A 24159-nucleotide genomic window follows, 5' to 3' on the forward strand; every position below is an offset into this window, starting at 1 on the left:
TAACGTTATTAGTAGCCTACTACTTTTACATGAGTAAAGGATCTGGATATTTCTTCCACCAAAGCTAACAAGGCAACCGTCCCAAATGTTATCTTCATAATTCAATGTTGACTGACTGCATAAAAGAGTGTTCATCCCTTTTATTTTTGTCGACATACGTCTGGCGTTTATTTTGAAAGGTCAGCCCTCGCGTACGTGCTCGTACGCTGCTGGAGGGAGTGACCGTGTTGATTAGTTTCGGGAAGACTCGGGCTGTGTCGTCGCTCAGACTTCTTCAGAAACGTAGGCGAAGGGGGAAATACGCTCACGAGATAATGGAGCCTGGCGGTCAGTTCTTCTCTGCCTGTTAGGTTTTTATGCATGACCTTCAAAAACGCGCCGTTAAATGGTAAGATACTCTATAACCATACACGTTGCTACGTTCACGTATATGCCTTTAATGATGTTTAGATATTTTCTTGCCATGGCACCGCATACAACGTAAATAAATGATAGCCCATGTTTTAGGGGAACATCCTGTCAGTGTGTGTTAGCATGTATATGAACAAATGATAGACTTGCTGTTGTGCTTTATTTGGCGCTGAAGAGTAATGTAAACAATAAGTTAGACTTTCCCCGGAAGTAGTTTCGTTCGAATCGTTTACCTGACATTTTTATTTTAGTTATGACTAAGTTATATTTTTTTGTCATTTGTTAACGTACCAACTTAGTTTTCTAAATTAATCGTCTTGTGAAATGACAAGTGCAGACTGTGTTATTTTAGACAAGCGCAATATATGGCTTTACGTTTGTGTTTACGTCACTCTGTAGTTTATGCAATCTCGGGCTTAACGCGTAACTTAGGTCATCCGATGAAACAGCTAAATAACTGTGGTTTACATTGGTGTGCGTGTGTGTGTGTGTGTGTGTGTGTGTGTGTGTGTGTGTGTGTGTGTGTGTCAAGAGATTTAGCTGTCCTCACCATGTCTGGAAGTGGGTGGTCAAAGCGTTCAAGGCCAGGGGCATTTCCGGGTCTGTCTGAGCCTCCCCAGAGTCAGGGCATCCATGTTTACCTGTTCTGGACTAAGGAAGGGGAAAGATATTTGACCCATTCAAGTGGAGAAGTCACAGCAGAGACTCTGTGCATCTCTGCTGCAGAGGCTGTAGGTGAGCGTGACCGTCTTGACCAAATAGACCCTCTGTGTTTGTGTTTACATATGATGTCTCTGAAGGTTCACAGTCATCCAGGTCATAGGGGAAACGAGACGTTTCGTAGGAAAACTTAGTTTAACCTCTGTGGAGTCTAGATAGAATCCATGTTTAAAAGAAATTGAATCTTGACAACCACCCCACAGAGGTTATATCTTTGACTGTCTGAACCAAGTCCAGTTGCTCTTGATTTTAACCTTCCTTGGATGTTTACATATGAGTTTGTCTTCATGTTATTTTAGCCTGCTGGTGGCATGTGTGTAAAGTCGGTGTTTTGTTCCACCAGGGATAACTCCTCTGTGCCATGTGTTGTTTGCTCTGTACAATCCACTGTCTCGCTGCTGGTACAGTCCAAACCACATTTTCCGTGCCGAGGAGAACTCCAGCCTCGTACTTCACTACTGTATGAGGTTAGTCTGTGTTTTTATAACACTGTATTATGGAAGCAGATGAAACACACTGATCATATTTACATTAGTTGTCCGGTTTCCTTGTACCTAGGTTTTACTTTCGGAATTGGCACGGACTCAATGAGAAGGGGCCTACTGTATCCCGTTACGCTCTCAGATCTGGGACAAAATCAGGGGGTTCTACTCTGCTTGACCTCACATCCTTAGAATACTTATTCGGCCAGGTTTGTGTTTAACATTATCTTTATGGCTTATTGTGTGTTACTTGAATGCTTTTTTTTGTTGTGCTCACAATACTTAAGTTCCTAACAGCGTTGCTTCTTGTGTCTCCATAATAGGCTAAGTATGAATTTGTGAACGAAGTAGTGCAGATGGAAGACGTTCAGTCAGAGGAGGAGCTAAGTTGTTTCAAAAATGAGAGCTTGGGGATGGCTGTACTTCAGCTCTCGCACCAGGCGATGCAAACTGGCTGTACCTTACAAGATGTTGCCAAAAAAATCAGGTAATTGCTGTGGAAGGAGGAGCACATATTGTTTTAGCTGTAACTTTTTAATAGTATGTACAGCTAAAATTGTTAAATAGTAACAATGACTAATTGCACTTAAATCTGTAAATTTGTCAACAAAGATGTATAATGGTCTATATTTGTATATGTATTTATCTCATTATAATTAGGTTGTTTGTTTTACTGTTATTTCTTTCCTATTTTCTGCTACTGTGACAATCCAGTTTCTTCATTGGATCATCAAAGCTTCTTCTAATCAAATTTAATCACTGGATTTTTTTCAGCTTCCTACGCTGCATTCCAAGGTCTTTCGCCAAACATATTTCCAAAGACAACTTCCTGACAAAAATCAGGATCCGGCGGGTGTTTGCAGAATTTGTGGAGACCTTCCAGCAGCACACTGTGGATAAGGGGCGGCTGGGCACCCATGAGATCATGTATAAGTACATCTCTACTCTTGAACACTTGGCACCACAATTTGGCACGGAGACCTTCTCTGTATCCCACCTGGAACTGAGTGAGGAAGGGGATGGAAGTAGCTCTTTCTCAAACACCACACATGCGCAGGGTGGCTCGAAAGATGACTTCAGAGCTCCCCCCACACATGAAGTAATGGTGTCTGGCACCAAGGGGATTCAGTGGAGGAAGGTGTCCGGTCATAAGGTAAACTCATTTTCAAGCTTCTGATTCTGTGGCATGTTGTGTATTCTGTTGGTGTGGACTTTTTGTTAATTCGTTCTCTTTACCCAGGCGCAGGCAAACACTTACTTCAGGAACGACTATATGAAATACATAAAGAAAACAAAACAGCAGTCCAGCCAACCGAATGTGAACACCCCCAATGAATGGACCTCCTTCTGTGATTTCCCTGAAATAACTCACATAGCCATCACTGGAGCTAATGTGTGCATTAGCACTCAGGACAATCACTGCATGGTGAGAGTACTTGTTTATCCTTTTATGTAAAAGCTTCAATACATTAATCTAATTGGTAAATGTGCTCGTGAAGCATTACTCAAATTGATATAATGAATGTTAGTCATTCTACTGATCGGATTGTTCAATCTTTAAAGAGTCTGAATATACTGGACAGTATGGATATCTGCCCGGATTGTCATATATTCTCCAATTCTATATGTTTATGACTATATGAGCTTTGGGTTTTGGTATGCTTTGGGCATTTTATTATGTTTTGAATTTGTATGTGTCTGTAGGTGGAAGCTCTGATTGTAAGCTAGTGGTGTTTCTGTATCTGTATGTAGGAGGTTCAGATGAACTCCAGCCAGGAGGCTCGTTCCTTCAGCTCCCTCCTAGATGGATACTACCGGCTGACTGCAGACGCCCACCACTATCTTTGTCATGAAGTGGCTCCCCCAAGGGTAGTGCTGAGTGAAGCCAACGGACTGCATGGGCCTATGCAGTGAGTTTTCTCCTGTTGCACATGCACATACAGACACAAACAGGCTATAGAGAGACACAGTGTGTTATATCACAACTCTGGTGTGTTTCCAGTGATGATTTTGTGCTACTGAAGCTGAAAAAGGAGGCAGCAGAGGACGGAGCTTTCCTCGTACGGTGGAGCGCTCTCGACTATCAACGCATCATCCTAGCTGTCCTGAACAAAAATGAGGTAAGTCAACACCCACTCTCCTCTCGGGAAATATTTGCAATGCGGTGATGGTGAAAGATTTTGGCTACCGTATGTACACCCGTGTTAATATGTGCGTACGGCTCATAGAACGACTCGACGCCAAGCCACAAGCAGTTTCGGATTCAGCACAAGGGTGGGATGTTTTGTCTGGAGGGCTGGGACCGAGAATTCTCCAGTGTGAAGAAGCTCACAGACAGCCTCAAGACCTTTGTACTCAAGTCTGGTTCGGACAGCTTTACTGTCAAAAAGTGCTGTTTGCCAAGACAGGCAGGTTTGTGCACTTTTGACATTTCAATTCTAGACACGGTTTGCTGCTTTATGCCAAAGTCCTCCTGTGTATTTTGAACTTACTCTGTGTTGTGGTATATTCAAGGCTTTCCATAGGTTTGTCTGTGTGTGTGTTTGTGTGATGTAGAGCTATCCAACCTCCTGGTGATGAGGCAAGGTGCCGATCACTCTTTGGCCCTGAACATGACCCAGCTACGCTTCCATCAGATCAAGGACAGAGAGCTCATACAGGTGATGAAACCCGTTTGCCACCTCCATATGACCATCTGTTCCACGTGACAAGCTTTGTGTTCTCAGCTCTGTGACTGACCAGTTGGTGCTGTGTTTATGAGCAGGAACAGCATTTGGGCCGCGGGACCAGAACTAACATCTACTCAGGACGTCTGCTGGTGCGAGGTGGAGGAGAAAATGATGATGACGAGTTCAACAACAACTTTGCTGACCGCAAAGGGATCCAAGTGGTTCTCAAGATTCTAGACCAAAGCCATCAAGATATTGCACTGGTAGGCCTTGTGATCTTTGCATTAATGGCAAAACCAGTGGTAGTAAATCGAAGCTAAACAGATATTAAAATGACCTTAATGTATTTGATCTCTTTCAACATTACTTCCTTTTTTTTCTTAGGCATTTTTTGAAACTGCAAGTCTCATGAGCCAGGTATCCCACAGTCACCTGGTGTTTGTACATGGTGTGTCGGTGAAAGGATCTGAAAGTAAGTGCAGTAAAACTGTTAATCTTCAAAAACACACTTCTACTGTTAGTTGTGTGACTTCCTCATTTGCTACTTCCCCATGACCTATGCAATCAGTATTTATAGTCAAATTTATGAGTTCAGTGAAACATGAAGCAAATGCCAAACCACACTTAACCCTGTTCAATTTTAAAGAAGATGCTGCTTGTTTACATTTTTCTTTTGGCTAAACCAGAGACTTGTTTCTGCCTTTACAGACATCATGGTAGAAGAGTTTGTGGAGTTTGGGCCTTTGGATGTTTTCCTCCGCAAAGAAAAGGCATCGGTGACTCCTCTGTGGAAATTCATTGTTGCAAAACAACTTGCCAGTGCCCTCAATTATCTTGTGAGTTCAAACTCTACTTGGCTTTTTGTATGCCACAGATAATTCAATACAATACACTTCAATGACAACACAGCTAAGTGGTCATTAAAGTGAACTGATAGTGAAGTAAAACAAGTGTTGTACAATTTTCCTACAGATAGTCTCACTCTACAATCAGCTGCTGTAGGCCAGCAGGTAAAATATTTGAGTCAGAATCAGGTGCAGCCTTCTAAAGCTGCTCGCACACTGCTCACACATTGCCCAACTTTATACCAACACCAACATTATAAAGTTGGCAGTAGTCTGTTTTAGTCTTTATAATGTTCAGAAAACCAACCAGTTCACACTGCCCAGAAAGCAACTGACCAGACAGAATTTTGTCGCCAGTTACAAGGTCAAGGCTGCAATCACATTTTGGCAAGTGAAAACTACCGGTTACTAGCTGAATTAGCCTTTTAAAGGTTTTCAACAGGTTGAGCTATAATCAGCCATAACTCAAATATAACACTCATGATTAAAATCAATTCATTTTGAGATCCTTTTAGTCAAAAGTAGTGAGGTGGAATCAGTTTTTTTGGCATGTGTAAAACTGAATTGGCTATATGGGCTGTATTAGCCATTTAAATGCATTGCAACTGGTAATAAGGACTTATTGAGCAATCTCTTTTTGGCAAGTGCAATACTACAAACTAAATATTTCAACAGGTAAAGAGGTGTATTGGTTGGCACAGAGCAAGAAAAATTAATGTCATAAGGATAATTGCAAAAGAGACACTTTTTTATCAGCAACAATAGGCAAATTTTATTGTTTATAATAACGTTTTGTCAGGCCTGATAAACTGCAAACACTTCAACTTACTCCGTTACAAGAAACATCAACGTTTCACAAAGACATACCTTTGCTACCACATAAAGTGATGCTTATTTACATGTTATGACTGTTTAAGATAAAAGCAACTGTAAATGTATAGATACAGGGCGATACAGCTTTAACATGTTGCGCGCGGGAGGGCAGTCCATTTTCGGCTGATCACTTTTCGGTCCGACACATGTCGCTTCCTCCAGTGCATGTTCTGATTCAGATTGTGCACGAAAGGAGAGAGAGAGGAGCGAGTAATAGACACCTTGTTAACCTGCATTGACATCATTGCGCCCTGACGTTCCGCATCCGAATATGGGCTTAGTTGTCAAGGGAACACTCAGAATGTTGCGGTTTGTTGGAAAATGGCGCACATTAGTCGGACTTTCTACAACTCCACCTGCCCCGACTAGACATGTCAAACTCTTAAGACTTCATCTGACTGACACAGACGAACACAGACTGACGGCGCACACTGTTGGTGTTGGTTGGAGTAGTTTGGCGTTTATTTGGCGTTGTCATTGTGCAAGCACCTTAACTGGACACCCTGTTTTAAATCTGAGCTGCAGGCAGAAAATAAAATTTTATTTTTATCAGACCAACCTTTAAGAGAAGTGTTGCAAGGGAAGTTCATTTTTGCCTACTAGCGTTAATAGTCTGTGATAAACTTATTTTAACGACCCAAAAAGTTAATACCAGCACCACTATTATAATTATAGGAGACCAAACGGCTGGTTCATGGAAACGTCTGTGCCAAAAATATTCTGGTGGCAAGGCGTGGTCTGGAGCATGGTACTACTCCTTTTGTCAAGCTGAGTGACCCAGGAATTTCCCTGAGTGTCCTTTCACGGGAAGGTCAGTACCAGCAACTCACTTTATACAAACTCTTTATTAACCTCACTTCACAAGAACGTCTCCCACCTCCCATCATCAGTGTTCTGTACTTTGTGTATCATTCTGCCTCATTTCAATCAGATTTAGGAAACAGGAAACCTCAACCCAGATAGATCTTGTGATCTATTTCCTGTTGTCATGCCGTTTTACCTCAAAATGTGTCATTTAAGCCTGTCCGAAAAAAAAAGAATCATCCTCAAACAGCTGTGGGGTGTTTTATCAACCATCCAGGTTAGTTTTGTCTGCAGTCCATGAACAAGGATCTACCAAAGCAAAGAAGAGCAGAGAAGACCTGAGATCATTAAGTACAAGCTGCTGACATTGAATATACATAGGACTATACTATAATATACTTCTTTTAGCATTGTTATTGAATTAAGATCTGTTTATATCAAATGAGAAAAAAATCTTATTTTTTTCAAACTTCGAACAATATTAAACTATATTCTGCTGTTATTTGGAGTTCTTCAAAATGACCAGATTGGGATTACACATAACTTCATAACTTCAATGTAATTTTTATTATCTTTTTTTTCTGCACTGCAGAGCGTCTTGAGCGTATCCCCTGGATTGCTCCTGAATATGTTGACAGCGGTGCATCCATTGGTACTGCTGCTGACCAGTGGAGCTTTGGCGTTACTCTGCTTGAAATCTGCAACAATGGCGATCTTCCCATGAGTGGCAGCACATTGTCTGAGGTAGGCCCTTTTTATTTATCATCAAACAGCCACAAGCTGCACCTGCCTGTTTTATCCTTCTGACTTACAATTGTAACACTGGAACCTTTTCCCCCCGAACAGAAAGAGCGCTTTTATCAGCAAAAGGGCCGTTTGGCTGAGCCATCCTCCCAGGAACTGGCCAGCTTCATCAGCATGTGTTTGACCTACGAGCCTTTGGAGAGGCCTTCGTTCCTCACTGTGCTCAGAGAGCTCACAGAAATCATGATGAAAAGTGTGTTTTTACTTGTTCACCTTACTTTTTGTTTATCTTCCAACCTATATTGGTGTATTTATTAATATTCTTTCTGCACACAGATCCTGATATTTCCCCAAGTGAAGCTCTCCCTGACAAAGACCCAAGCTTGTTCCATAAACGCTACCTGAAAAAGATGCGCGACTTAGGAGAGGTGAGTTCTAATACCACACCTGTAGTTTTCATGTCCCTGTATGTTAAACCTAGTTCACACTACACGGTTTTTAGCCAGATTTGCCGGTCGGCAAGCTTGGCGACCGTCAGGCTGTGATCAGGGGTAAATCAGCGATTGATCCGTGGTCGCCAGTCGTTATGTGTGAACTACTCAACAACGCATCAAAACGGCTCCCGACACATTTCGAAAACATCGCCGACGCCAACCAGATATCTAGCGTGCCAAATATCTGGAAGCAGCTACTTTTTCTCTGCAAAACCCTTTTTACTCACCTCCAGCTCTCTCTGTAGCTCAGACAATCCCTGCTACCTTCGTGGGCCAATCCATTCTTTCACCCATATTCTTTGTCTTTATAATTGCTATCTTTAAAATAACAAACAGCTGTTTCGGTTGTAGGTTTGTGTAGTGTGTGATCCCCTGTCACCGATCAGTGACGTAGTGTGAACACCACAATGACTTCAAGACTCCTGTCACAAGACGGCAAGCTGTGTAGTGTGAACGCCACGGCCATCAGCCGACGCTGAAAGTCGTGTAGTCTGCATGAGCCTTTAGAGAGTAATCTCATTTTTCTGTCTCCAGGGTCACTTTGGAAAGGTGACTCTCTACTTGTATGACCCGGCCAACGATGGGACTGGAGAGCGTGTGGCAGTGAAGGCTTTGAAACAGGAGGATGGTCAGGTGCCCGAGGGCTGGATGAAGGAGATTGAGATCCTGAAGTCCCTTTATCACAGAAACATTGTCAAGTACAAGGGCTGTTGTACTGAACTTGGTGAGTCCTCAGCTGTCATCTGTCTGCTTCAAATAACAATATACAGTGTCTGCATGTGCAAAGGTGTGCTTGCTCAATACTGTCTTTTAGCTCACAGTGCTCAATGGATGATTCAGGGAATTGATTTTTTGTTCCTACTGTTCCCTGTAAATATTGAAAATCTATTCTAAGTGCAGTTCTGTATGTACAACATTGTATGTCAATATTTTGAGCTTTTGACACACAGCATGCTGAGCACCACCAGTCCTTCATAACCTGCTTTGGCCACAGGTCAATCTTGCCTTTGAAAAGTAATGGGAATAGGAGGATAAAGGCAATGTTGCATTGTTCATTGACAGGAGGACAAGTGGTGCAGCTAATAATGGAGTACCTTCCTCTGGGGAGTCTGCGAGAGTACCTTCCCAAACGTAAACTTGGTATGCCCCAGTGCCTTATGTTTGCTCAGCAGATCTGTCAGGTGAGTTTAGGTGGTTTTGTTGTACTTATCTACATTTCCACTTGATTTGACAATATTCCTGGTGCTGTATGAAAACTGCAGACAAATGTGGTTTTGTGTTTCTTCCTTCAGATAAAGCTATGTACAGTATGAAAACTTCCATACACTCAAAATTGCCTCAAGCTTTAATTTCATTTGCATTTGCATCTTTTCTGGCCAGTTAGTAGATTTCAAGCCAGCCTTGATATTGTAAATTTGTCAAGTTTTATGATTTGAATGTACTGTTTGATAACAGGTGAAAGGGACTACAGCCATGCTATCGGCTACCATGTTCACAGTTAGAGTGTAGCGTGTTAGCATCCAAACATTTGCTCATCAGCACAAAACAACTGAGGCAGTTGGAAATGTCCTTAGTTTTGCAAGTTTTTGATCATAAATTAAAGTATTGGACAAATTGAAATTACACTGATGATGGCACTAGACAAATCCCCAGTGTAATTAATCTTGAGAGGAACATGAATGTGTGTAATTTATCCAATAGTTGTTGAAACAGTTTGCCTAAAACCACAAGCAGAAAACTCATAGATCAGTAAAGTCTTTAGGATTCATCATCTGCTTACCTTGGATGTCTGTACAAAATGTCATGGTAATCCATCTCACAGTTGTCAAGATGTTTCAGTCTGGACAGACCAACCGACAGTCAGACATTTAAAGTTTTGAATTGAAACTTCATCCACACTCTGCCCTCTCTCAGTAATTGTATGCATCTTTTATTTCTGTTGTTCTCTCGTAAAGGGCATGGATTACTTGCAGTCGAAGCGATACATCCATCGAGACCTAGCCGCCCGAAATGTCTTAGTGGAAAATGACAGTTTGGTAAAGATTGGGGACTTCGGTCTGACCAAATACATCCCTGAAGGCGAGATCTACTATCGTGTCCGTGAGAATGGGGACAGCCCAGTGTTCTGGTGAGATATGCAGCCCTTAACAGCATTATTCAATGTTTTGTTCCATGAATTCAGCCACTAAACTTATTTTTTTGTACTGTACAGGTATGCCATTGAGTGCCTAAAGGAGAGTAAATTTTCCTTTTCCTCTGACATTTGGTCCTTTGGCGTTACGTTGTACGAGATCCTGACCCGCTGTGACCATCGCCAAAGCCCTCCAACGGTACTTCATTACTAGCCTCTTACAACAAGCTCTAACCTGCATATATTTTCATGTAAGATAAATTAAGTACATTTTGAATCCCTGTGTTAAATGCACAATGCACCTGTTTGTGTTTTTTTGTAGAAGTTCTTTGAAATGATGGAGGCAGCCCAGGGACAGATGACTGTGATGGTACTCATAAAACTGTTGGAGAAACGGCTGCGATTACCTTGTCCCAAAGAATGCCCGCATGAGGTAACATTACATGCCCATTAAATAAAATTGACATTTTGTTGGCATCATCAGTAGCCTGATATTTTCATTTAAATTACTGTTTTTTTTTTTTTTTTTACCAACAGGTTAAGAGGATAATGGAGCAGTGTTGGGCTGCAGAGCCTGCACAACGGCCATCATTCAGTTCCCTCATCGAAAAGTTTGATGCTATTCGCCGAACATACGACTGGCAGTCTAATATAAACTTTTCCTTGGCTCAGATTTGCTGATCAGGACTCTGGAGATCTTCTTGTCTACATTTCATCACTTTGCCACTATACAAACCATATATTACAGAGTAGCCAATAATGTAGTTTCCTGCTGTGAAATGCTTGCTGCCCCCATTAATCGATGTCTTTATACTGTAGGTGTCTGGTAAAAGGACATTGCTATACTCTCATATGTGATATTAACAGAATAATAAATTAAATCTGTGTATTTTTTGTGATGGGTTAACGTTATGAGAACAGGGGATGCCTTGGGCTGTCGGCCACTGAATGTCAGCATTTGTCTTTCAAAAGTTCTAGGTTTGTATATATCACAGTAAGTATTAATTTCTGTAAGAATGGGACATTACCATTTTCACTGTACATTTTTACTTTGCGTTGCAGTTTGTTTAATCCAATGGAAAATATTCAAAATCTAATAAACCATTTCACACATGCCCTGTAATTAAATACTATATAAAGTGTATAAAAATGTTTGGTAGAATGTGCAATTAAGATCTGTGTAAGAAAACATCCTATTGGCAGCAAAGCACAGCTACATCTCTGTTAAATAAGAACTCAGTGATCACAAGGAATGTGAGCACTGACCCAGGGAATGGTCTTTCCTAATACCCTGTGTTCTTGACCACTTAGGTGCCTGTTCACATGCCACTAGGTAGGAAAGGAAGTGTGTCCAACTTGAGAAAATTTAAAACATACAGTATTACTGACTGCACCACACCAGTCCAGTTGTTGGCAATAATGCTCCTACAACAACAACAACAAAAAAAAAAAACAATGCTCCTGCTCTGACAGTGGACTAATGTTTACTAATGTAAACAACCACATAGAATTGTGTGGATATGAGACAGGCCATATTACCAAGATGCATCATACACCAGTAGAACCCTCTGATACACTTATCCTGTCATGCAGCAGGTGAGGAGCAGCCAAATGCAGCTGTTTGAATCCGCCATGTGCATACATTTCGAGAAAGACCAAGTCTCATACACTAAATAGATCCTGATATATGGACCGAGCCTCAACCACAACACTGCTGCAGACATATTTTCCACATATCGCATTGGAAAAAGCAGTCTAGACACAGTCTTGTACAATGCAAATGAACAGCTATAGAAGGGTCTCAATAACCAGGGGCATTCCAACCACACTGTTAATATAACACTTGCTACAGGCATGTTTGAAAGAAAGTGCCAAAAGGCTAATGTGAGGAATGCCTGAATGTATCACTGGACATAGCCAGGACTAAGGAATGGTCCAGGGTGTTGCTACCATCAGACTCTGTGTGCATACTGTTGAACATTGTGGGAACATATGACTGAATGTCTCCTGTCTGACTCTCCAATAAGGATCATAAGAAGCATTCTTGGCCATTTTGTATCTGGACAGTGTTTGGTCATGAAGCATCTGATCAGATCTGACAAATAATCTTAGGGGGAAACTTCTGGATATGACACCGGCCCCTGCTGTCCTCGCCTGGACTGTCAATAACAGTGTGAACTCTACTGTCCGATCAGCTGACTCAAGCCACCACAGTCCAGCCTAGAATTAGGGTCTCTCGAACTTCACATTTTGCAGGCATACCTATCATCTAATCTGCTATCTTGGATCTTGCATATTGGAGAAGCCTTACCAAACTAATCCCATTTGCATTTGCATTTGACTCCTATAAACAACATCTGCTCCTTTGAATTGAAGACTATGGCGAGGAAAAAAAATACATAAATAAATACATAATCAGGACATTCTATAATACATTTTCTACAATTCTAACGAAACTTATCAGTCAGGGATTTCCCCAATTTTGTAGAAAAGTCTGGGCTCCATTTGGCCTTCATCCCTCAAACGTTTTATTAAGTATATAGGCAAAAATGGGCATAAATGAACAACAAAAAAACTAACCTGCATACACATAAGTAATAGTGTTGTGCATATGGCTGGATGCATTTATTTAAGTGTTTTAAAATTATTAGAGCAATTGCAATACAATAGGCTTTTATTGTTTTAAAATGTGTTAGCCGTGCGTCTATCCAATAAATTTAATCACTCGATTATTGAGACCGTTTAAGAATAATTTAAACATCTTTATAGTCCAAATCATTATATCTGATCCATCTTGGAAATGCAGGATTATTCATAGCGTGTGGTTTGAGAGACAAATTAAAACTTTTATTTTTAAACGTGTAGTTGTTTTTGCTTGGCTGGAGATCTGCAGCATTTAAATACATTTAAATCCGGTTTAGAGCAGAATGCAAGGGACACTCGCGGCCCCGCCCTCCGTTACGTCGTAGTCAAGGAGATTGCGTCCCTCTCTCGTCCAATGAGAAGCGGCGCTGGGGCCATGTGTGTATTGTTTAAACTGCTCAAATCTGACCGAGTACCCGGACCGAAAAAACTTCCACCAAACTGAGTGATGGCGGCCGTCGTGTCTGTTAGCACAGCTGCCAGAGATGAAAGCACAGACACAGAGCTCAGTCTCGTCTCTCGTCCGCTTCACGAAAATTACGACCTCGCTGCGGATCACGAAAGCTGGATGTCCAGGGACCGCCGACATCCCGAACTCGAACCGGGCCAGGTGGACTCAACCTCGGAACGCGAGTGCCAGCGGAGGGTCGACGAGGACTTGACATCACTGAGCCCCGAAGAGATAGAGAGCCGCTTGGAGAGAACTCGCCGGGAGTTTTACAACCGTAGAAAAATTATCATAAAGAATCTGCCCTCCGACGTTAGCAATCAGGTATGCGTAAAAAAAAAAATAGTACGTAGGAATTAGAGGTGTAATTGTTGGGTGGGTGGATGATTGATTGACTGGGTCGTTTTGCTAACCGTAGCCTAGCTCCCAATATGCCTGCCATGCTATCTATGTTAGCCTGCTAACGTTAGCCATTTAACTCGTTGGCTGTCTTTAACTTTTGTTAAAGCGACATTTTACTTTATTTAATGTACAAATGGTTTAACGTTAATGAAAAGCCAACACACAGTCCATTGGCAGCAATTGAACACAGTTGTCTTAATTTGTTTGGGTTATCTGACGAACACGGTCTGGATTAACTTGCCAGGTGGTCTGATCTGTCAATAATGGTCATCTGTGGCCTGTAACGTTATGACCTACCAGCCCGGCCTCTAACAATTTGGTAACTCATGTACGTGTTTCTTTTTCTTTTCGTCTTCACTATTTAAGCTTTCAAGCCAAAGTGATTGCACTCTCTTCATGGGGGTTAACAGTTACAGGTGCACTGGAATTTGTTTCCCATCAGCCTATCTGTTGTTTAAGCCTGCGTTTGGTTGTGATTTAGTCATGATGCCACATTTCTTTTGGAACGTGCCTGACTCGTGGGGAGCGCTGGGCCGGCGGGCGGTACCATTGTTCACGTGGGGGTGGGGTGGGGGGTGGGGGGGGGTTAGTGGCAGTTCGAGATGTGAGTTGCAATATAACAAAAGGTGGAAGGTGTGGCGACAAAACGTTTCAGAAAATGCTAGACAGCATCGCCGTTTGTTTGTGAACTGTCAAAAGCAGCTCAGAACAATTTCTCGCACAACAATGAGTCAGTTATTCACCTCTCAACCCCCCACAGGTGCGCCTGTTGCTAGTTTCCATGTAAAATTGAATTACTTAATTATGTGATTACCAAAATCTACAATTAAGTGATAATTATATGAGGGGAAAAATCTACAACTTGGAGTCAAATATAATGATGCATATTGTCCTGGGGTTGTGATGCACCCGCCATGGTGAATTTAAATGTCTGGATGTAATTATTGTCTTTGCTTATTTCCTATTTACAGGAGGTCCATGAGCTGTTGGGCAACTATGACTTGAAGTACTGCTTTGTTGACAAATACAAAGGCACAGGTTGGTTGAACTGCTTGTCCATCATGTTAGTCATTGCATGTTCAATTTAAAGGAGTGAATGATTATCACAGAGAATCTGTAAACATTAACAAAGAGCAGCAAACAAACTTTATATCCACAAAAACAACTGTTTGTCTGTATTTAGAGCAGTTCACTGTTCACTACAGTCTTAAAGCGAAGGATGATTGAAAGACTTGACCCATAACTCTTTAAAAAATAAAAAAAGCTGAACAAAAAGCTCCTGTAACAGACACTTTTGTTTCAAAACTTTGATTAATCTCCAGTGTTTCATCACTAGTGTCGACAATATTATTTGTCTTACACTAATTATACCCCAGTTGTTTATGCTGGTATGTATTTGAGATATGTGGAGGTGTGAATACTCTATGTAATGCACAACAGCGTGCGAACTCTGGCAGCTTTGACACATAGAAAGCTCTTGTGAAAGTTTGCTATCAAAGTTGTCTGGGGAGGATTGTAAAGGTTATATGTCCTGACTCCATAAAAATATGCTGTCCAATGAAACCTTTTCTACATCAATGATGCTTGATGTAGAAACGGTTGGCTGACAAAATAGGAAATTGAAGGAATAAGTTTATTCCTAACATGTCAGTCATATACTTGTTATACTTATGTTCTTATGACAGCCATGCACATTGTTGTCACTTCCTGTCAATTTGTTGCCAAACGGTGGAACTCCCTTTGACACAACACAAAGTTATTAATTTGTATGCATCCAAAAAAACAGTTTCTGTAATTTAAATACCAAAACAATCAGAGTCAAATTACCCCAAGGCTGGTGAATCAATTCAGGGTAATGGCCTATTAGAAGTCTCAAAGCGGATTTATCAGTTGATGAACTGACATTTGAACAACTAAAACATCATGAATTTAAAATGCTTTTACACATAGACTGGCTGAAAATAATGGGACAGAAAAGTGTTGGCCTGATGGTAAAGGGTATTGTAGTATTCCTGGTATCTGCCAAACTGTCACATTTCTATGTGCTTTCATCGAAAAGCTAGTTAACTTGTAAAACCATTTATATTACACTACTTTTATGTGGCGTTCAGACATAAACACCCCCTCCCGCTTTTCTTTCAAAGCATGGGTAACAGGATGTTTGACATGGAGCAGCACCCTATGTGGCTCTAGGATACCTGCACTTACAACAGTCTGTCACATTGGTAGACATTCAGAAAGTGGGTGCCAAAACATTAAGTCATACAGGCCTAGATGTGACTTATTAGTGATCAACTTGAGGCTCAGTCACATGACTTTGATTCTTGTCAGCCACTATGATAACCATGTTATAGTCTCAATAATTCTGCTGTGACAAGCTGGTGTGCGCTGACATTATGCCACCAGCATTGTCTCTTATCAGACCTGCTAAAGGAGAAACCGTGTTAGAATTGAGGTTTGCCACCTGATACCTGCTGTGTATGAGAAATGGATCTCTTGATGCTGACTGAACAAATGTCACACTAACTTTACACAAAATTGTGTTTGCATCTCTTCCTCCCTCTGTCCCCCATCAGCATTTGTGACACTGCTCAATGGGGAACAGGCGCAGTGTGCCATCAAAGAGTTCCACCAGCATGTGCTACGGGACCGGGAGATTTCTGTGCAACTGCAGCCAACAGATGCCCTGCTCTGCATCGCCAACTTGCCCTGCGCTTTCACCCAGCAGCAGTTTGAGGAGTTGGTGCGACCCTTTGGTAACTTGGAGCGCTGCTTTCTGGTGTACAGCGCCTCCACAGGGCATTCCAAGGGCTATGGCTTTGTGGAGTACATGAAGAAGGACTCGGCGGCCAGGGCCAAGTCGGAGCTATTGGGAAAGCAGCTGGGGTCCCGCATGCTTTATGTCCACTGGACTGAGGTGGGCTCCCTAACATACCCGCTGCTGCACTCTAAATGCCTGTGCGTGGACCGCCTGCCCCCAAACCTGCTGACAGCTCAAGACCTCCGCAACGGCCTGGCTGACACCCATGCGCCAGCCTTCTGCCAGGTCAAAATCACCACACACAGACACACGGCTGTTTGTTACATTTGATATGATTTTAGAACGATACATTATTCAGATAAGTATTTTAAGCCAAGAATAATGAATGTAATACCACTTTATAGCTGCAATGATGAGTTCATTATCGATTAGTTGACTGACTATCAGAATATATGTTCATTTATTAAGTACATTTATTTTCAAGCAAAAATGCCACATACCTTTTGATGGTCCCATGTTTTCAAATGTTTTGCAGTCCCAGATTATAGGAAATTGATTCTCTTTTGGATTTTGGACTGGTTGGTCAGACTAAATCTCCTTAGGCCATTTTTCACAAGGTCTTGGCATTTTATATATCAAACTTGATTGAAAAAATGATTGGCAGTTAATGGACTATGACACAAACGTGTTAGTTTCTTTGAGCATTGAAGCAACAGATAACACCCTCCCATCTACATTCAGTTTCATTGTAAACTGTTTGTGTAGCTACTGTTGATTTATGCTATGCAAGGCCATGTTAACCAACTGAGAGCTTTTTGGTGTTGATGGAATAATTTAAAGTAAAAAATATATTCCCTATGTGATCTTTCAGTACCTTTCAACTTTACCCCAGTTTTCCTGCCTGTGGCCACTCAAAGTTTCTATAGCAATGAGCATTGCTGGTCTCTATAGTGATGACCACCTGACTCCCCCAGGTGGTGTCATTCAGGGGGCTTTTCTGGAATGAGAGAGGGCTGTCCTTTTTTTTTCTTTTTTTTTTTTTTGCAGGACACGCATAGTATTACTTTTTCGGCTGGTTCCAGGATGTTTTAGGATTGTGGCAAAGGCAGTGATGATTAGAGATCATGTGATGATTAAAGGGAAATGGGTTTAGTTTCCCAGCACTAGTTTTAACAAGATCCAGCTGGCCTGGTTATGATGTATTTAAAGCTGGTAGTATTGAATGATAAAGGGGCTTTTTAAACAAACAAAATGAAATAAAAAAGCTATATAGTTTGCAGAAAAACACTATTAGTAATTTTAAACTTTCAGGAGGTGGTTTGATGTTTATACGAGAACCTTTCAATGGCAGAAAATTACCTATTAGGACGTTTGCTGTGTTATCTATAAACAAAACCCAGGATGAAACTTTTTTCCTCCTTTAGAGACTTTCAACATCACATTTAATTTAGGTTACTGTGTGTATTGGTAGTAGACCTTTTATCCGATAGTCTGTCTGAGATTAGAATTACTATTTTTTTTTTTTTTTTTTTGCGCCCCTCCACAGTTGGCTCAGGGACAAGATGGAAGTTTTCGACGGTTCGCAGTATTGGAGTTTGCCACTGCTGAGATGGCGGAGGAGGCACAGCGACTCACTGATGGCAGGCTGCTGGGCGGGACACACATCAGGGTGTCCTTCTGTGCCCCTGGCCCTCCTGGAAGAAGCATGTTGGCTGCTCTGATTGCTGCCCAAACCATGGTATTTAAGTCCACTTGATATACTGTATTAATGTACCCAAAATTACCACCATGTCTGTGTTTGCCTTTGCTCTTGTCCTGATTGCCTGTTGTGTGGCCCCTCCCTTCAAGGCTGTGAACAGGGGTAAAGGCCTCCTCCCTGATCCCACAGCCATGCAGATTCTTACAGGCCTCAATAACCCCGCCACCCTCAAGATGCTGCTCAACCCACTGTCACAGGGGCACAAACAAGGTGAAGAGTTCTCACGAGCTTTTAATCAGTGGCTTCATTTTAGGTTTTGTTCTGGTGCTGTGGATCCTGATGTACCCTTTTGTGTGCAGGCCTCCTCGGGGCAGCCCCTACAATGCCCCTGCTGGGTAACCCTGCCCTCTCTGCTGCCCTGCTCCAGATGCTCCTTCAGAACCAGGCCAAGGCCCAGCAGGTACTACTACCTTTCTGCCTTTTCTATGACCTCTATGATCCTCTTCTACTCATTTAACCCCCCCACCCCCTGCTTTCTGCTCTTTCCCTCTTTACCATTAGCAAGCATTTCTGGGAAATCATCTTCTGTGGGCTCAGGTGCTGCACAGTAAAGAAAACCCTCTAGTGCTTTGTGTGAGTGATCATGGTGTTTGTGTTTTGGCTATCAGTTTGTGTTTGACGAAGCTAGATGGAGCCTCGTCTTTTTATGTAATTGGTGATAGAAAACGCGATACCTGGGTAGGTAAGCTCTCACTAGGTGTGTGTGTGTTTTTGTTTTGGTTTTTTTCCCCCCGTGTGTGTGTTTGGGGTGTACTTTTGAGTGGTGCTGAGTGATATGGTAGGTGTACTACTCCATTGTGCACACAGCGTAAATACCAATTCTGTAAGGACATAATTTCATATGTGGTGAGTAATTCTCAGTGCTGATTAAGCGTGCCCATGTCGTTCAGCAGTTTTTCACTGCTCGAGTGTCGTAGCCATGCCATGTGACCCTCTTGTGACACTGAACTCTGCTCTCTCCTTTGGCCAGCAGGCAGGACTCATTGGGGAGAATCCTCTGGCAGCACTGCCTGTCCAGCAGGGAGTCCATCTGCTCGGAGACCTGCCCCAAGGTTTGGCATCCGCTGACTCCAGCCGTAGCTCCTTGAGCCACAAACTGCATGTTTTTTGCTTTGCTTATGATGCTGAACATCTGTAGCCCTCGTTGCCTGTTAATCGTAGTTTTTCCTCTTTATACTGGTCATGATAATTTGGTCTTAATGGAATGTATGTGATTTAGTTGTGTTTACATTTGTAGCTTAAGAAATAATGTGTGATGCAAATGCTGTGATTTTTATATGAAAAACATGAACACTAATAATTACGTTTATAATTTACAGTCGTGCCTCTTAATTCCCCTAGGTGGTGTAGTCCAGGGTCTAGGTCTTCAGACAGAACCTCTAAACCCCCTAAAGCCAATGCCACTTGGCAGAGCTCTGGCAAGGGAGCAGGAGTCCCCCACAGCAGCATGCACCTTCCCCCAGACTTCCTCTCCCACCCTGCAGGGCATCTCCATGCCCCTGATGGGTGGCATGATGGGGGCAGATGGCCTCACAGCACAAGGGGTGAGGTCCCAAGTCATTTCCATATTATGCTTTCTGCCCTTGTCATCTTGTCCTGCTTTCTACCCAAGTGTAAATGAGAAACCATTTTTTGTCCTAAGGCTAAAATTAATTACCCTTTCCCTCCGGTCAGGTATCCATACTAGGAGATCCTCCTAAAGATGCGAACCAGAGTGGCTTCCTCAATGTCAGCAGTGTGTTTCCCTCGGGTGAGGAGCTGATTTTGATTCTGAGTGGTGCTGACTTAGAAGTCTGTTCTTGTTGCTGCATCAATTCACATATATAGATATAAAAGAGGGATAGATGGATATAAAATAAATAATATTGTTTATCCTGTCCTACTCAGGAGGAAGCTGCAGACCTCACCCCTATAGAAAGAGGCCCACACTAAGTAATGTGTCCAACCAGCACACGCACCAGAGCATACAGCCAAATTACAACCTGCGCTACCAGGATTCATACAGCCCAGAATATCCTCCTCTACACCAGGTAACCACCACCAGGTTTTCACTACTTTGTCCATGGAGAGACTTATTAGAGAGATTAGAGACATTTTTAAACGTTTATCTTTTAGGTGCGGCTCTATTAGGTGACGTCATGGAGAATTGATGAATTTCGAATATAGTGCCTAAGTGCTCATTCAGTAGGCTATATGATGTGATCTGGTCTAATGCCCATCTGGCATTTCTCCTCAGTATCCGCTGGCCCACTTGTACGAACAGCAGGAGAACCTTGATATTGGGGCCTTGGCAGGATTCGGTCAGCAGGTAGTTGTTAATGAACCATTTCACGACTACGTGAGTAAACTTTTAATGTTGCACAACATGTATAATGTCCTTTAGTAACACAGCTGTGAACTTGTTCAATTGTCTCTGCAGCTCTCTTGTAACCCTGAGTACAGCGAGCAGTTTTCCCACTACAGTTACCCTCCCAGCCCGCCCCTGTCCTACTTCAGCTCAGGTCCTGAGGCATCCAGTAACGGTAGCCTCCCTACCAGCCAGCTTAACAGGGTAAGTCTGAAGCTTTGGATGATCACTTTTCTTCTTGACATTAACCCTCTGCTTTGGTTTCAAACTATTGATTACTTGTCAGCGCAAAGAACATCAAGGTTTAGGGTTAGGGCACTGGAAGAGAGAAAATGTGCAGGGTTTGGTTCCAAGAATAAGCCCATGTTCAATAATTAATGTCACACTTGCACTGAGTGCATGAAGTCTAGGTCACTGAAAGTTGGTTGTTGTCCTCAGGCTGTGGGAATGCCTCCAGTGAGCCACAACACCAACTACCCTCCAGGCCTGGGAAATGCTGTGAAGGTAATTAAGACACCTTCTTGTCTTTTGCTTTTTGAGTCTACAATTTTATTATTATTATTTTTTTTTTTTTGCTTTTAGACCAAGGTGCTCTTTAATGATTTATTTATTTTTAATTTTTCATTATCAATTATAGACTCCCATTGGTAGCCACAAGCGCGTGTTCTCCCGGCTGATCCCATCTCCAGAGCCGAGCCCTGAAGGCAGCTATGTGGGCCAGCACTCCCAGGGCCTTGGTGGCCATTATGCAGACTCCTACCTTAAGCGAAAGCGTATATTCTAAATACAGCTGAATGCTTCTTGCTGTATGAGTAGCCATTCAACAGCCAGGACACAATGGCATCTCCTCCGGTCTCCTCCAATGAACTTTAGCTTGGTGGTCCTTGGATTTGTCTCGTGTGTACTCCTGTGAGTGACCCCTGGAGGGTGCTGGGGAGTGCAGCCTGTTGCTATCTGGACAGTTGTGTCACTCCATGGGAGTTCTTGGTGGTTGGTTTTTTTTTTTTTTTTTTATTTCCCCTTCTGTTTTTGTGTGTGTATATATGATTTTAGTGTGTTAAGTTTTTAGTTTTTCCTCTTTTAATTTGACTTTTAATTTCCTGTTAAAATTTGTACAGTGAGAAAAAAATGGTTAATTAGCTAATGGAGTCTTCTCTTGAACCTTTTTTTTTTTTTTTTAATGTGTTGAGTGTGGTGTATCAGCAGAGCTATAGATAGTTTAGCCAGTTTTCAGTGGCAGCCATCGGCTGCTTTTTATGTTTGACATCTCTCACTATAAAGTGATGCTGTCCACCATTTCAGGCAAAGGGACTTCAAGCTTTACTTCAGAGGCTTTTTTTTTTTTCTTTTAAATAGCCTACCTAATTACATGTAAAAAGTTCAGTAGTTTGTTTAATGAGATGGTGTTTTTGTGTTATGGTGGTTTTTTTTTTTTTTTTTTGTTTTCCCCTTTTTTCCACAGGGTTGTATATTTTTCTGACTATTGCTGGATTCAGGCTCCTCATTGGCTACTGTGCAACTTTCCATCCACTAATGACAGCTGTATGCACCTGCCTGTGTATTGTGACGGTGAAGTTTTTTACCATTCATTTCTCAAGCCTTAACTGTCCTGCGCTGTTTGTCTTTTGATCCATACCCTCCAACTTGTTTACAGAATCTGTTCTCTACACTGGTTGTTGAGTGATGCACTTGGAGGGCCCAGGTCACAACCCAATCTGTTCTCACCTCTATAAGATGCCATTTTAAAGTCTCCTCTCACTCGTATGCCCATGAGTTGAATATTTTCTGTATTTATGAGTTGTGTTTTGCAAAGTTAAATTTTGAATGTCTTAAAGTCTAAACACCACACCTCAATGGTTGGGTGGGTGGGGCGGTGGACATGCGCAGTGTGCCATCTCTCGAGCTGCCAACAGAACATTTACAATCTCCTCAGCGAGAGGCTAAAATCTCAATTGAATTAGCTTCTCTAGACAAGTAGATGGCAGCTGGAATGATGGACACAGCTTGTGTTCAAAGTTATCCAGTAATGGTGGGTAGTTAAGTCTCCCTGGGGAGCTATTAATGGAAGCTAGTGGCAGGTGATTGGTCAGTGACATGACTGTCCTTGTATTTCTTTTTTTTTTTTTTTTTGTTGAATAATTATCTGGTTGACAGTTTGATTGTGAAAACCCATTACCTCTGACTTCTGCTAGGAAATGCAGCTACACTTGAGCCTCAACAGTGTTTTCTGTGATATCATCCTGCCCTGTGTTGGCTTCCATCTACATTTACCATTTCTGTGTTTGCTGTGTATATAGTTAAGCTTGATTATTTTCCTGAGTCCAAAACTTTTGTTTTCTTTAATCATACCTGCCTCTGGTCTGGTGTTGAATGAAGTTGCTGCTCCTCATGTTTTTGTTGTTTGCCTGTATGTTTGAAAGCTGATGTGTGACCAAGAGTGGCGCCACAGCAGACTGCTCATGTTGTGTATGGACCAAGAGGTGCGGTTGTACTGTATGACAACATCCGTTTTTGATTGGTTTTGATTCTGCTATCTGATCTGTACCGCCACAATTGTCTCAGTATGTGTGTGATGTGAGCAAGTAAATGTTATTTAAACTCAAGATGTTGTGAACTCGTCATTTTAAAAAAACCAAACAACCCTCAAGCAATAGACTACAGCTCTATCTGTATACACTTTAAGTGCACATGTTTTGCCCTCTACAGCTCCAGTGTGTAATATTTAGGATCTACAGACAGAAATGCAGTAATATTCATAACTATGTTTTCAGTGGTGTATAAAGACCTTAGATAACGATCTATTATGTTACCTTAGAATGAGCATGTTTCTACAGTAGCCCAAACGGACATACTGGTCTATGTATTATTTAGCAAGTGCCGATAGAGCTCATCAGCCACCTAGCTTCTCCTATGTGCTTGGAAAGGGGGGGGAGGGGTAAGTGATGGTACATTCATGTAATGTCCGAATAATCTGAATCTTTTTTCCTCCTAAAATATTAATAGAGAAAGTGTACATGGGACATAAAGAAGTATACATAACTTTAATGCGTGCAAAATCATTCATTGTACGTATTTTGCAAACAGTTTGTTTACTGTCAATGTAGAGTGAACTAGATGTCTGCATGCTTATATGCTCTGATGATGCTAATCCAACACATCTTTGTAGTAGTGTCCATGTTGATGCCACATTCTGAATTAAGAGCACATGAACACACTGAAGTCGGAAAAACAACTTCAGAACTTGGGGAAATGGAGCACGTGAATGCACTGTCATTAGTTTTGCAATTTGCAACCCTCACCACTAGAGGCCATTTAAATTTATACACAATCTTTAAGCACAACTCTCTCTCTCAACCTAGAGAGAGACCATATTCATCAACACTTGATGTAAAAATTAATATTGATATACACTTCTCAAAAAAAATAAAGGGAACGCCAAAATAACACATCCTAGATCTGAATGAATGAAATAATCTCATTAAATACTCCTTTCTTTACATAGTTGAATGTGCTGACAACAAAATCACCCAAATTATCAATGGAAATCAAATTTATCAACCCATGGAGGTCTGGATTTGGAGTCACACTCAAAATCAAAGTGGAAAACCACACTACAGGCCGATCCA

The 24159-nt window shown here is 41.9% G+C and overlaps 2 protein-coding genes across 12 annotated transcripts; both read left to right on the plus strand.

Annotated features, from left to right (window-relative positions):
• Positions 1 to 239: 239 nt before the first annotated feature.
• tyk2 (tyrosine kinase 2) lies at positions 240 to 11286 on the plus strand. Of its 3 annotated transcripts, none has more exons than XM_046032467.1 (24): positions 240 to 388; positions 944 to 1146; positions 1475 to 1598; positions 1690 to 1822; positions 1937 to 2100; positions 2388 to 2766; positions 2854 to 3039; positions 3366 to 3523; positions 3616 to 3733; positions 3842 to 4025; positions 4170 to 4273; positions 4378 to 4545; positions 4667 to 4754; positions 4991 to 5118; positions 6676 to 6811; positions 7397 to 7548; positions 7651 to 7801; positions 7885 to 7976; positions 8577 to 8766; positions 9105 to 9223; positions 9998 to 10170; positions 10255 to 10372; positions 10496 to 10606; positions 10711 to 11286. In XM_046032467.1, exons 2-24 carry the CDS (start codon positions 963 to 965, stop codon positions 10852 to 10854), a joined length of 3504 nt encoding a protein of 1167 aa, XP_045888423.1. In that variant the 5' UTR covers positions 240 to 388; positions 944 to 962; the 3' UTR covers positions 10855 to 11286. The 3 variants fall into 3 exon arrangements, with proteins under 3 accessions (XP_045888423.1, XP_045888433.1, XP_045888418.1); XM_046032462.1 differs by having other exon boundaries at positions 267 to 388; positions 952 to 1146; XM_046032477.1 differs by lacking the exons at positions 10255 to 10372; positions 10496 to 10606; positions 10711 to 11286 and having other exon boundaries at positions 249 to 388; positions 946 to 1146; positions 9998 to 10174.
• Positions 11287 to 13178: 1892 nt separating this feature from the next.
• On the plus strand, positions 13179 to 23136 carry raver1 (ribonucleoprotein, PTB-binding 1). Of its 9 annotated transcripts, none has more exons than XR_006822168.1 (16): positions 13179 to 13588; positions 14638 to 14704; positions 16243 to 16712; positions 17974 to 18165; positions 18276 to 18396; positions 18486 to 18586; positions 18688 to 18759; positions 19160 to 19238; positions 19528 to 19730; positions 19861 to 19936; positions 20074 to 20216; positions 20423 to 20524; positions 20606 to 20737; positions 20972 to 21037; positions 21171 to 21523; positions 21996 to 23136. XR_006822168.1 is itself a non-coding variant. In XM_046032490.1 (15 exons), the coding sequence occupies exons 1-15, from the start codon at positions 13265 to 13267 to the stop codon at positions 21315 to 21317; spliced, it is 2295 nt and encodes a 764-aa protein (XP_045888446.1). In that variant the 5' UTR covers positions 13179 to 13264; the 3' UTR covers positions 21318 to 23136. The 9 variants fall into 9 exon arrangements, 7 of the variants coding, with proteins under 7 accessions (XP_045888446.1, XP_045888461.1, XP_045888469.1 ...); XR_006822171.1 differs by having other exon boundaries at positions 21171 to 21442; XM_046032490.1 differs by having other exon boundaries at positions 21171 to 23136.
• The last annotated feature ends 1023 nt before the right edge of the window (positions 23137 to 24159 follow it).

Source organism: Micropterus dolomieu, linkage group LG02 (assembly GCF_021292245.1).
Source record: "Micropterus dolomieu isolate WLL.071019.BEF.003 ecotype Adirondacks linkage group LG02, ASM2129224v1, whole genome shotgun sequence".
Classification (NCBI taxonomy): domain Eukaryota; kingdom Metazoa; phylum Chordata; class Actinopteri; order Centrarchiformes; family Centrarchidae; genus Micropterus; species Micropterus dolomieu.